At 44.3% G+C, this 13,633-nt stretch overlaps 1 protein-coding gene across 1 annotated transcript in view; it reads right to left on the reverse strand.

The window, feature by feature from the left end:
• The window catches only part of LOC122540409 (agrin-like), a 70,216-nt gene extending 57,770 nt beyond the window's left edge, over positions 1–12,446 (reverse strand). The window contains exon 1 of the mRNA XM_043676124.1: positions 11,714–12,446. Coding sequence (XP_043532059.1) covers positions 11,714–11,908 — 195 coding nt within the window. The 5' untranslated portion in view covers positions 11,909–12,446. The remainder of the gene's footprint in view (positions 1–11,713) is intronic.
• Positions 12,447–13,633: the final 1,187 nt, after the last annotated feature.

Consider the following 13,633-nt stretch of genomic DNA (forward strand, 5'->3'; position numbering starts at 1 on the left):
GACAGGCCACTATAAATGCCGGAGGAAACATCACAGAAGCGCTTCACAGGAGGCTCCCAAGCACTGAGGATGTCACCTAGACAGGGGACGAAACATTTGCAACACAAATTCCCAGCTCGGCAAACAGAACTACAATAAGACAAGAGCCTATGGGGTTAGAGGCAAGTTACTGGCAGAGACAGGGACTAGCTGACTGGCAGATGGCAGAGAATATGTATAAAAGAGAATTTCTCAAGATGACAGCAGGTGACTAGTGGAGTTCTGCAAGGATCCACATTGGGACCACATTCTGGACAAAAGAAACTGAAGGCGTTGTTGCTAAGTTTGGAGATGACACAAAGATAGATGGAGGGACAGGTAGTGTTGAAGTGGGGAGGCTGCAGAAGGGCTTGGACAGGCTAGAAGAGTGGTTCATAGAATACAATGTGGGAAAGCATGGTGTTATGCATTTTAGTAGGAAGAATAAAGGCGTGGACAATTTTCTAAATGGTGAAAAGCTTCACAAATCTGAAGCACAAAGGGACTTGGTCATCCTAGTTTAGGATTCTCTTAAGATTAACATGCAGGTTCAGTTGGCAGATAGGAAGACAAATGCAATGTTAACATGGAGAAGCTGTTTCCCCAGTAGGAGAGACTAGGACCTGACAGCACAGCCTCAGAGTGTAGGGACGACACTTTGGAACTGAGATAAGGGGGAATTTCTTCAGCCAGAGGGTGGTGACTCTGTGGAACTAAATGCTGCTGAGGGCTGTAGAGGCCAAGACATTGAATGCATTTACGACAGAGATAAATAGGTCGTTAATTGGTAAGGGGGATCAAGGATTGTGGGGAAGAGGCAGGAGAACAAGGTTGAGAAACATATCAGCTCTGTTGAGATGGCAGAGGAGATTCAATGGGCTGAATGGCCTAATTCTGCTCCCATATTTTATGGTCTTATGAGCCACAGACCCCTTGATTCCCTTACGGCAGGTGGAATTATAGTTAACACCATTTCTGCTTCAGCCTGGCATGAACATCCTCGAAAAGCTGAATCTTGTGTCTTTTGGAAACTAAAAATAGAAACAAAATGTTGGAAACACTCAGCAGGTCTGGCAGAATCTGTGGAGAGAGAAACAGAGTTAACGTTTCAGGTTTAGGACCTTTCATCAGAACTAGGAGCAGTCAAAACTGTCTCCCCCACCCCAACGTGTTAACAATGCTCCTCGGTTTTTACCAAGACTTGAGTGGAACAGTAACGAAAGCAAGATTTGTAACAGAAAAGCAAGCCCTGCCACTCCAGAGGAATGGTGTTGTGCACCTTTATCTGCCCAGCACTCAAACACCAAGATCAGAAAAGGGAGTCAGTGTCTGCACAGGACCAACTCACCCAAGTATTTGCCCTTTTCACTACTTCCAGAGAGAGAGGGTAAGTTGCAGCAAGGATCTCCTTAAAACCTTCTAACCAATTGTATGAGTGGAACTGAATCTCCACGTGATTGTTCGCAGCTTAGCATGACCAAGCAATACAGCTTTACCTAGCCATCCAAGGCACTTGTGCTAATATATTGTCCCTCATAATTCTCAGCAGAAACCAGTCAGCCTTAATTTCAATTCATAACTCATCTCTACCAGAGCAGCTTTAGAACGTGGTGATTAGACTCTGCTCCCCTGAAGCTAAGAAGGAAGAATTAAAGTCTTTGAGGGTTACTCTTCTTGATTACTGTCCAATAATTCCCAACTCAATTGTGTTACGGGGACGTTTAACAATGTAAGTGTCAAGTTCTACTGCGTGAGCTGTAGCATGATGAAACATAGCAGATCCACAATCATTTAAGAAGCCCACTAGACATAGGAGCAGAAGTTGGCCATTTGGCCCATTGAGTCCACCCTGTCTTTCAGTAAGATCTTGGCTGATCTGGTAGTTCTCACCTCTACTTTCCTGCCTTATAACCATAGCCCTCAATTTCCTTACTGATTAAAAATCTGTCTGTCTCAGCCTTGAATATACTTAATGGCCCTACCTCAAAAGCCCTCACCAGCAAAGAATTCCACAGAGTCACCAATCTCAGAGAAGAAATTCATCCATAGCTCGGTTTTAAATAGGCAGCCTTTGTTCTGAGATGATGCACTCTGGTCCTGGACTTTCCCACAAGGGGAAACATCATTTCTACATCCAATCTGTCAGGTCCGTTAAGAATCTTGCATGTTTCAATAAGGTCACCTCTCATTCGTCTAAACTCCAGTGAGTACTGGCTCAACCTACTCAGAACAAAGAAGGTTTACAGTCTAGGAACAGGCCCTTCGGCCGTCCAAGCCTAACCCAATCCAAATCCACTGTCTAAACCTATAGCCCAATTCCTAAGGATCTGTATCCCTCTGCTCCCCACCTACTCATGCATCTGTCCAGACGCACCTTAAATGAATCTACGTTGCCTGCCTCTACGACCTCAGCTGGCAACACATTCCGGGCACTTACCACCTTGTTCCAGGCACCTACTACCACCAACCTTTCCACATAAGACAATCCCTCCACACTTGACAATCCCTCTTCTCTCGAATGCTTCCAATACCAGTTATTTTTCTTTAGATAAGGAAACTAAATCTGTTCACAGTATTCTAAGTATTGTTTGACGAGTACTTATTATAGTTTTAGGAAGAACTAGACCAACAATTTCATCTGTCATATAAGACCATAAGACATAGGAGTGGAAGTAAGGCCATTCGGCCCATCGAGTCCACTCAGCCATTCAATCATAGCTGATGGGCATTTCAACTCCACTTACCCGCATTCTCCCCGTAGCCCTTAATTCCTTGTGACATCAAGAATGTATCAATCTCTGCCTTGAAGATAATTAGCGTCCCAGCCTCCACTGCACTCTGCAGCAATGAATTTCACAGGCCAACCACTCTGTGGCTGAAGAAATGTCTCCGCATTTCTGTTCTGAATTTACCCCCTCTAATTCTAAGGTTGTGTCCACGGGTACTAGTCTCCTCGCCTACCGGAAACAATTTCCTAGCATCCACCCTTTCCAAGCCATGTATTATCTTGTAAGTTTCTATTAAATCTCCCCTTAATCTTCTAAACTCCAATGAATACAATCCCAGGATCCTCAGCCGTTCCTCGTATGTTAGACCTACCATTCCAGGGATCATCCGTGTGAATCTCCACTGGACACGCTCCAGTGCCAGTATGTCCTTCCTGAGGTGTGGGGACCAAAACTGGACACAGTACTCCAAATGGGGCCTAACCAGAGCTTTATAAAGCTTTATATATACAAAAAGAAAACAAAGAACTGTGGATGCTAGAGATCTGAAACAGAAACAGAAACTTCTGGAGAAACTCAGCAGGTCTGGCAGCATTGGAATTTCAGGTCCAGTCATCCTCCTTCTCTCCATGCATTCTGCCATATCTGTTGAGATTCTTCAACAATTTCTGCTTCAATTTCATTTGTCTTGCCTACTATCTGCTGACCTCCTGCTGGCTTTTAGTAACGCAAGCAGAAGAACTCCCAAATCCCTCTGTGCTGCAGCCTTCTTCATTTAACTATTATTCAGCTCCTCTATTCTTCCTGCCAAAGTGTATAACCTCATATTTTCTAACATCAGATTCTATCTGCCAGATTTTCGCTCATTCACTTAACTGGTCTATAACGCTCTGTAGACATTTTTAATCCCCACCATTCACCTTCCCAATGATTTTTGCATCATCTGCAAACTGAGTGATAGTATCTTCACTTCCATCCCCAAATCATTATGTATGCTAAACTGTAAATAATTGTGGCCCCAGCACTGATGCCAGTGGTACTCCACTTACCATCCTGAAAAAGCCTCCTTTATCCCAAATCTGTCTTTATTAGCTAATCCTCTACCTGTGTTACTCCCCACCCCAACAACATGGGCTCTTATCATATTAGATAGCCAAATGTTGGCACCTTTATTAATCCTTTTGGACATCCAAGTACATTACATCTACTCCTTCCCCTTTAGCTATCCTGCACGTCACCTCCTCAAAACACATTTGTCATGCATGCTTTCCCTTTCATGAAGCCAAACTGATTTTGGATACAAAATTGGATCGAAGGCAAGAGAGAGGGTCTTGATGGAGGGTTGCTTTTCAGACTGGAGGCCTGTTACCAGTAGTGTGCTGCTAGGATTGGTGCTGGGTCCACTACTTTTTGTTATTAGTTTAAATTATTTGGATGTGAACATAGGAGGTCTGGTTGGTAGGTTTGCAGATGACACCAACATTGGAGGTGTAGTGGACAGTGAAGAAGATTACCTCAGAGTACAAGAGATGGGCCAATGGGTGGCAGGTGGAGTTTAATTTAAATAACTGCGAGGTGCTGTATTTTGGAAAGGTAAATGAGGGCAGGAATCATACACTTAATGGTAAGGTCCTGGGGAGTGTTGTCGAACAAAGAGACCTTGGGAGTGCAGGTTCCCTGAAAGTACAGTCGCAGGTAGACAGGGTAGTGAAGAAGGCATTTGGTACGCTTGTCTTTATTGGTCAGTGCATTGAGTATAGGAGTTGGGAGGTCATGTTGCAGCTGTACAAGACTTTGGAATACTGCATTCAGATTTCCCAGCTATAGGAAGGATGTTGTGAAAGTTGAAAGATTTCAGAAAAGATTTACAAGGGTGTTTCCAGGATTGGTGGGCTTGAGCTATAGGGAGAGGCTGCATAGGCTTTTTTCCCTTTTCTTTGTCAGCTTTTGTTGATTTTTAAAATGCTCCCAATTCTCTGGCTTATCTCCATTTCTTTGCTACACTTTTTTAAAAAATTGACACTACCCTTGACTTATCTGTTGTGTAAGGGGCCTTGCTACATTCCCATGAGACAGCAGTGATTCCACATCTAAAACACGATTGTATGGAGCACTTTGGAACAAGCGTAGACTGATCGAAAGCCGTTATAAAGGACAAGCTCTTCCTTCTGCTACCTCAGTGCTTTGCCCTTTGTTCTCAAGTATTTCCACGGAGCAAGGTCAGTCTGTCGCAGTTAAGGTTAGCGTTTGCTTAGCTCACACGAAGCAAAGTAAAAATAAAAGTGTGTTTGGAGGAATTTTTCCCATTCCTTCAAGTAAAATCCAAGCCAACATCTGAAAAGGCATTGGCTTACAAGTAGAGGGAAGGAATTTCTCACTCCAGCCTAGTGCTCGTCGCAGGTTTGAAATTTACTTTTCATATAAATCTGGAACTGATGTGTGGTGAGGCTTCCTGCATTAAATAGTGTCAATCAGCTCTGAAAGCAAAAGGCCACTGATAGCTGTCATGTTGTTCCCACCCCTCCCCCAATTGCTAGAGGCATTTTCAAGAGGTGAAACATCAGACCTTCAAATGTCTGAGAGAATCAGTGAGATATATTTCAGTGGGTCTCACATGCTGTCTTTTTATTAGCTATCTGCTTGCTTCCCACGTTGGTATCCAAGGGGCCTGTGCAGAACAGTACGACGGGATGGACTGGGATAGGGAGCAATTGGTTTCAGTCTCTAAATAGAAAGTGAAAACGACAAAGTGCACCCGACCTCCCCGTAGTTTAAATCAACGCGACATTTATTTCAAGCCACTTGGGTACGTTACATATTTTTCTTGGGTGAATCACCTCCTGGTGCCTTGGTGGAAGTCTTGCCAGCATCGACTTATCTACCGGACATCACATCTTCTATCCAGTGATCGAAACTGGTCTCCTGTTTCACCTGTCCCCTGTTCAGAATAGTAATCTCAGTTGCGACGTCTAATATGTGAGACAGTGGATCTCAGATCATGAAGGGAGATGGTGGTGTAACGGCTAATCATCAAGTGGCCCAGGTTCATAATCTGGGAGCATGGTTTCAAATGTGCCAATAATATATCAAATAAAATCACCAGGATAGCTGGATTCAATAAATAAACCTGGAATGTAAACTAAGTCCTGGTGGTGGTGACCTTGACAATTATTGTTTTTAAATATAAAAACCATCATGCTCACTAAAGTCCTTTAGGGAAGGAGATGTGAATCTTTACCTGGTCTGGCTTAATGCACCTCCATTCTCAAACTCTTAGCTGCCCTCTGAAATGGCTGAGCAAGCTACTCTGTTCAAGGGTAATTAGGAATAGGTCTTGCCACCAATGCCCAAATCCCATGAGAGAATACGGTAAACAAAACAAAAGTATCAGTTTACTTTCTTAGCCTGGGCAGCACTGGTTTGGGCAAGGACATCTCAAACTTATCAGCTGGTTAAACTGAGGCACTGCCATGGTCCAACTCCAACCTGCCAGAGAGTAACGAGCTGTAGGCCAGTGAGGAGAGAGTTAGGCTCAGATTTGACTTCTCACCCACTCCAAGTAGCCATCATCACGTTCACACATTGGTTTTGGCTGGGGTAATTTAAAATGTGCTTCTCATGGAATAGGATTAGGGAAAAGGGAAATTCCAACAGCTTGAATTTAACCTTGCCTTCATTCAATGTGCCCACGTTTCCTGTTTCTTCCAAGAGTCACTCAATAGCGCTGAGCAATAGGAACACAGACTGAAATTTTCGGCTCCATCATCCAGCAGCTTGAAAGCCCTGTGCTTTCTGGATCACAGCCTGTGTGCTATCATTTTAACAGATAGTTCCCTAGTGATCAAACATGATGCACTTGCTGGGTAGCGATTTGAAAAGTCTCAATATATTGATAGTATTATAACTCTATTACATTGTCCCAGTTACAATCCAGAGATACTAGGAGGTGATGTGGACAGAGTTATGACCAGTTAATAAAAGCAAATTACTGCAGATGCTGGAATCTGAAACCAAAAGAGAAAACGCTGGAAAATCTCAGCAGGTCTGGCAGCATCTGTAAGGAGAGAAAAGAGCTGATGTTGAGTCTAACTGACCCTTTGTCAAAGCCCTTTGACAAAGGGTCAGTTAGACTTGAAATGTCAGCTTTTTTCTCTCCTTACAGATGCTGCCAGACCTGCTGAGATTTTCCAGTATGACCAGTTAATGTTGTCCCCTGTCCAGTCTAACGGTATGATTCACTGTGCATGACCAAGCTTCCTACCTATTACCCACCATGACCCTATTTTAAGGATTGAAGTTCAAAGTTTGTGAGAAGATTTATACCTTGGGTGCTCGTTGTTGTGGTTCTGTTCGCCGAGCTGGGAATTTGTGTTGCAGACGTTTCGTCCCCTGTCTAGGTGACATCCTCAGTGCTTGGGGGCCTCCTGTGAAGCGCTTCTGTGATGTTTCCTCCGGCATTTATAGTGGTTTGTCTCTGTCGCTTCCGGTTGTCAGTTCCAGCTGTCTGCTGCAGTGGCCGGTATATTGGGTCCAGGTCGATGTATTTGTTGATAGAGGCATGGCACTCATCCACAGATTCTATCAACAAATACATCGACCTGGACCCAATATACCGGCCACTGCAGCGGACAGCAGGAACTGACACTTGGCATACTTCTGCTTCTATCTCGATCTTGTGTTGTTGGCTCATCTCGATTTTGTTTCTGGTCCCCTGTCCACATTGCCATGTCTCCTTCTACTGGTTGCCCCCAGTACCTAGCACAGCCCGCCCTTCTGTATGTTAGCCCAGACCAGGTCTTCTCAAAGTGGGTGTTGGGAAGGTTAACCTTTGATCCCATTCCCAGTTCCCCATCCAATCTCCACCTCCCTCAGTTCATCCAGAATCCAAACATCCACCAACCCTGACTGTTTCTCATATGTGTGCTCCACACCCGAGCAGTCACAGCTGCTCCAAAGATTCACTTCATTTCGAGCCAAGACTCTTTCTCCCTTAACTCGGTCTGAAATGATCAATGGCTTACCCTGAGGCTATGCCTCGGAGTTCCAGGCTCACAGCCAGGAAAAGCAACCTCTCAGCTTCTAACCTGTTAAATGTTTTCAGAATCTTCATAAGCTTCAAGAGATCAATGCTATTTTTTTTAACAAACTCCAAAATCTCGTCCCACTCCATCTAACCCCTCCTCAGACAGCAACGTCTCAGACCAGCTATTAAGAGCTGATGCTTGTGCTCTCCCACCAGTTTTCACATTAAACAAGGATTGCCCTGTAAAATTAGTCAAAGTGGTTGCTTGTGAGAGTAGTATTTTGGACCGACTTGAATGCTGTTCAGCTTTTACAAAGAGTAAACCACCCACAAGTTATAATTGCAGTGACTCTAAACAGAATGACTGTCGGTTAATTGGTTATTTCCACGTAGTGTTGAGAACATGGAAATAGGTACTAACAATAACTTCCAAGGATATTATAACCATATTACAGTCTATAACAGAATTATCCTGTTACCTGTGTAGGTAATGCAGTGTAATCACTGGGAGGGGAGTCATGGCTGTAATGGTAATGTCATTGGATTAGCAATCCAGACCCCCAGACAAACACGCTGCAAACATGAGCTCAAATCCCTTAATAGCATATGTGGAAATTTGGATTTAAAAAAAAAATCTGGTATAAAAACTAGCCTAACCATCATTGATTGTCACTACAAATCCACTTGGTTTACTCATGTCCTTTGAGGAAGAAAATCTGTTGCCCTTACCTGGTCTGGCCTACATGTGACTCCAGACACATAGTAACGAGGTTGACTCTTAACTGCCCACCAATAAAGTAAAAACAATAACTGCAGATGCTGGAAACCAGATTCTGGATCAATGGTGCTGGAAGAGCACAGCAGTTCAGGCAGCATCTGAGGAGCTTCAGCAAAATCGACGTTTCGGGCAAAAGCCCTTCTGGTCTGTGATGCTCTCATCCCATGAACAAATGAAAAAAATCTCACAAAACAGAAGGTTTTGATGCTAACATCAACAGTGCAGATAACAAACATTTTTGACTACGTAGTACCTTTGGAATAGTAAAACATTCCATGGAACTTAATAGGAATGTAATCAAATAAAATTTGAAACCAGATCATCTCTGAGATCATAGAATCCCTAAAGTGTGGAAACAGGCCATTTGGCCCAACAGGTACCACACCGACCCTCCAAAGAATATCCCACCCAGATCCATTCCCCTACCTCTATTATTCTACATTTCCCCAGGCTAATGCACCTAACCTACACATCCATGTACACTATGGACAATTTAGCATGGCCAATCCACCCTAACCTGTACCGCTTTGGATTGTGGAAGAAACCAGAGCACCCGGATGAAACCCACCCAGACGAGGAGAATGTGCAAAACTCCATACAGACAGTCGCCCAAGGCTGGAATCAAACCTGGGTCCCTGGCGATATGAGTCAGCAGCACTAACCACCAAGCCACTGTGCCAAAAGCTTCAAAGAAATTATCTTTAAAGGGCTTCTTAAAAGGAACAGAGTTGGGGGGGGGGGGTTATAAAGGGAATTCCAGAGCTCAGGACCTTGCAGTTGAAGTCACCAGTGTTGGGAGTGATTAAAATTGAAGATGCACAAGAGGCCAGAGTGGTACCATCACTGGGGCTGTTGACCCGTATAGCATTCTGGAGACCTAAGTTCAAATCCTGCCATGGCAGATGGTGAAATGTGAATTCAATAAATATCTGGAATTAAGAATTTAATGATGACTGTGAATCAATTGTCAAGAAACCCCATCTGGCTCACTGATGTTCTTTCATAAATGAATCTGCCATCCTTACCTGGTCTGGGCTACATGTGATCCCAGACCTACAGCAATGTGGTTGACTCTAACTGCCCTCTGGGCAATTAGGGATGGGCAATTAATGCTGCATAGCCACCCCCGAATGAATTTTAAAAAAATTGGAGTTGAAGAGCTGTAGAAGATTAGAGAGATAAAGGAGGTGCAAGACTACGTAGGGATCTGAAAGTAAAAATGAGAGTTATTAATATGAGATTCCACTTGGTGAGTTGGAATGGTTAATGAACACTGGTGATGGTTGGATGTGACTTGGTGTATGTTAGGATACAAGCAGCAACTGTATTAGCAGTCACTAGCAATATCATCTGAAGCTTCAACTGACAACGACAATGTGGAGTAACCTTACTTCAGTTCATGCTGGAGATAGAATTAGCTTGTGTCAGTGAATGGCAATAAGGACACTCCAATTAGCCTCAGAGACTTCCCCATTTCCAAATTCAGGGGCTGCGAAAGGTTGAAGGAGCATCACTGCGATGGTTGGAAACACGCAATGAACAACAGACACACAGGGACGACAGATCCTAACGAGTGAAACCAATGGCTATGGAGCCACGCCCTGAAGTAACTTTTGGGAGGTGGGGTAAATTGGATTAACATCACATTTTTGCAGCATTCCAAAGAAATCCTGAGAATTCCTCCACAAAGTAAAGCCAAAAGCTGACAGATTGCATTGCAATAGCTCATGCAGTTCAGTGCTGAGTCATGCAGATCAACACAGTCCAGTTTCAATCCATGGTCTGCACAGAGTTAGCTCATCTCAGCAGTGCGGACAATTCAACAAAAGAAACTTGTTGAGGACAGAGGAATTCCCCCCACCGTCCTCCCCAACGCCCAGATGAAAATCGAATCAGGTGCACTAGCACAGCAGATCAAGTAGCTGCCTTGAAATAAGGGCATTGGTGAAACGGGCTGTGACTCCCTTCAATGGTGAAATTAATTGACAGACCCTCACTGTCAAGCCTCGTGTATTTAAATATGGCTCACTTGGTGAAACCAGAGAGCTTCGAGTTCATGTCCCCACCTTCAGGTGAATTGAACACATGACTCTTTTCCCTCTCACACCGAGAGAATTTGTTCCCATCTTTTATGGATGAGTTGCTACCCACTCCCCCCCCCAAAAAAGAAAACCCACCACAGTTCCCTTCAACAATTCATTCAAGACACTGCTAAAACCTCATTGCCAAAGTCTTAGTGGTCTCAGAACCAGTTACACTTCCAAACAGACACTGTTTTCTTTGTAAAATTTAATTACTAATTTGCCCTTTCTTAAACAGAAATGTCAAATTAACCTTCCAACCCTAGATCTCCTCAACTACAAGTCAGTCCAAGATGATCCATATAAATCTATAATCTACCAAAATATTATTTCTTTTAAACTGTCTAGAGTTCAGTGCAGAACCAATGAACTGGAATGTAGCAGTCCAACTGAATCAGAAATGTAAGCAAACTTATATTAGTACAGGTCGGAATTCCTGTGCAGAAGTTGCTGGGCATGTTGCTCCTGCAGCTATAGTGTTTAAAGATTACTCTTTGTAGTTTTTAAGTAGCCTGCAGCCATGTTAATTCGAACAGGCACCAATCCCACCTTTTTACGAGTTTACTCATTGTAACCCCACTGAGGGTGAGAGTCAGCATTACCAGCGAGAAGAAAACTTCCCCTGAAAGCTCACCAAAGCTTTAAGGAATGAACAAAGACATTGAAACTGAACCATGGCCCCAACTCTTGGGCTGTTTACCAATTCAATCGGCGCCTGGAAATAATGAAACCGGGTTTACAGACAGACAGAGGCTGTCACCCACCTCCAGGACCCACAATGGAAGTGAAAGCCAGCCCTTTCCCCTTGGTAGAAATTAATGTGTAACATTAAGGGAGAAAAGGTCAGATTTCAGCTGCGTGAGAATCGCACCTTAACCCAACCCTTTGGATCAGACAGATTCTCGCTAACCGGACTTCGAAAAACGAGGCTTTCAAAAGAGATGAAATGAGTTAATTCCCAAGCAGGTAAGATCGAATGTAACATGCAACAAGTGGCGTGTAGACAGTCGCCTTTAATCAGAGAGAGTGTAAGTTCCAGCCGATGCAGTTTCTCGCTGACACACACACACACACACTCTCTCCTTACCTTACAGGAGTAGGTGTTGTACACGGGATCCACGTTCATAATCTCCTCCACCGTTCCCGTTAAGACCACATTCGCCTCTTCTTCCCTACTCTCCAGCTCCTTTTCCGGGCACAAACCCCAGGAAATATCGACAGCGAGAGACAGCAGCAACAACTGGAGGGGGAAAGTCATTTTCCCGGCGCCCTGTTCTCTCATAGTCCCACTCAGTGAGAAGTGGGGAGATGTTTCTGTGTTTTTCTGTCTTAGAGAGCGTGCAGAACTCCTGAGCTGCTGCTACAGCCCCTCCCGGTACCTTGGCTGGGTCCCCCCCCCCAAGACTTTTAAGACATGGGAAAGGGGGAGGGTTAGGATTGAGGGGGAGTTATGCTTGCACCCACCCAGGAACAGACAGAGATGCAGCCAGCGAGAGCAGTAAAGGCTAGCTCACACAAAGCTCCAGTCTCTCTCTCTCTCTCTCTTTCTCAGATTTGCATAATCAGAATACAGATCAGCAACCCTCTCTCTCACTCCATTCACTCTCCTGATTGCAATACACAGCAGCTTTAAAAACACCACCCCCCGGAAATGCAGCTAAGAACCCCGGCGTTAATCAATAACCGCACGCAGACGTGATCAGACTGCTCGCTCCTGGGTGAGACAGAATTCCTACTGGGAATTCAAACGTCAAATCAGAGATTAACCTGGGCTCTGTGTGTGTGTGTGCACCCCCCGTTGCTGAAGCCTGCATTGTCTGATGTTCCTTTTTTTCTGAATCAAGTTGCAGTCTATGGTGCAAGGCTATGCATCAGACCATCAATCCCAGAGAGGCACGAGTGAGTAATGGTGCCCGGGACAACTCGGGAATTTGGTGTCAGGCAGTATCTGCTGCCCTACTCCCAAACACACAACCGAATGATGACCTTGTGCGTTCTTAATTGGCTTGCCAAAAAGTTAAGGCAGCTCCTCAGGGGTCCAACTCATTTCAAAGGACCTGATGTACCCTGCAAGGCTATGGACCAGCAACTGGAGAGAGGGATGACAGTGGGGTGGGGCTAGTTTATTCAGCTGATACAGACACGATAAGCTGAATGGCCTGTTCTTGTACTGTAACCTTTCCACAGTTCTATAATAAAGACCACCACCAGTTAGTCTCTGTACTCTATTGTTCAGCTGTGTGTTTCAATTGCACCATATCCAGCTTTCTTTCCCAGGTAAAAACAGAATGAACTGCTGCAAATCAGAAACATTAACAGAATTTGCTGGAATAGCTCAGCAGGTCTGACATCATCTGTGGAGAGAAATCAGGGTTCACCTTTCGGGTCCGCTGACCCTTCCTCGGAACTCAGTTTTTTAAAATTTGCTTTTCCGGCAAATTCTGAGGAAGAGTCAGCGGACCTCAAACGTTAACCCTGAATTCTCCTCACAGATGCTGCCAGACCTGCTGAGCTTTTCCAGCAATTTTAATTCTGTTGCACTCTAAGGTGTTGCAGGTATCAGGTCTGGGGTGTTCTCTGTGTTGTTGTTGTATAACTCTAGGCCATATCCCAGGATTTGGGAGGTCACTGGCCAGGTAAACATCTAGGTGGAAGTTGAGAGACAACCACATTGCTGTGGGTTTGGAGTCCCATGTAGATCAGATCAGGTAAGGATGGCAGTTTCCTTTAAAGGGCACTAGTCAACCAGAACATGAACAAAAATTGCTGGAGAAACTCAACAGGCTTGACAGCATCTGGAGAGAAAAAGCAGAGTTAACATTTCAGGTCCAGTCACATTTCTTCAGTGAACCAGATGTGTTTATCAACAGTTTTGTGGTCATCATTAGACTCTTAATTCCAGATTTTAATTGAATTAAATTTCCATTATCTGCCTTGATGAGATTCAAACACAGGTCCCCAGAACAATCCATGAGTCTCTGGATCAACTGTCTAGTGTCACTACCAC

This window comes from Chiloscyllium plagiosum, chromosome 34 (assembly GCF_004010195.1).
Source record: "Chiloscyllium plagiosum isolate BGI_BamShark_2017 chromosome 34, ASM401019v2, whole genome shotgun sequence".
Taxonomy (NCBI): domain Eukaryota; kingdom Metazoa; phylum Chordata; class Chondrichthyes; order Orectolobiformes; family Hemiscylliidae; genus Chiloscyllium; species Chiloscyllium plagiosum.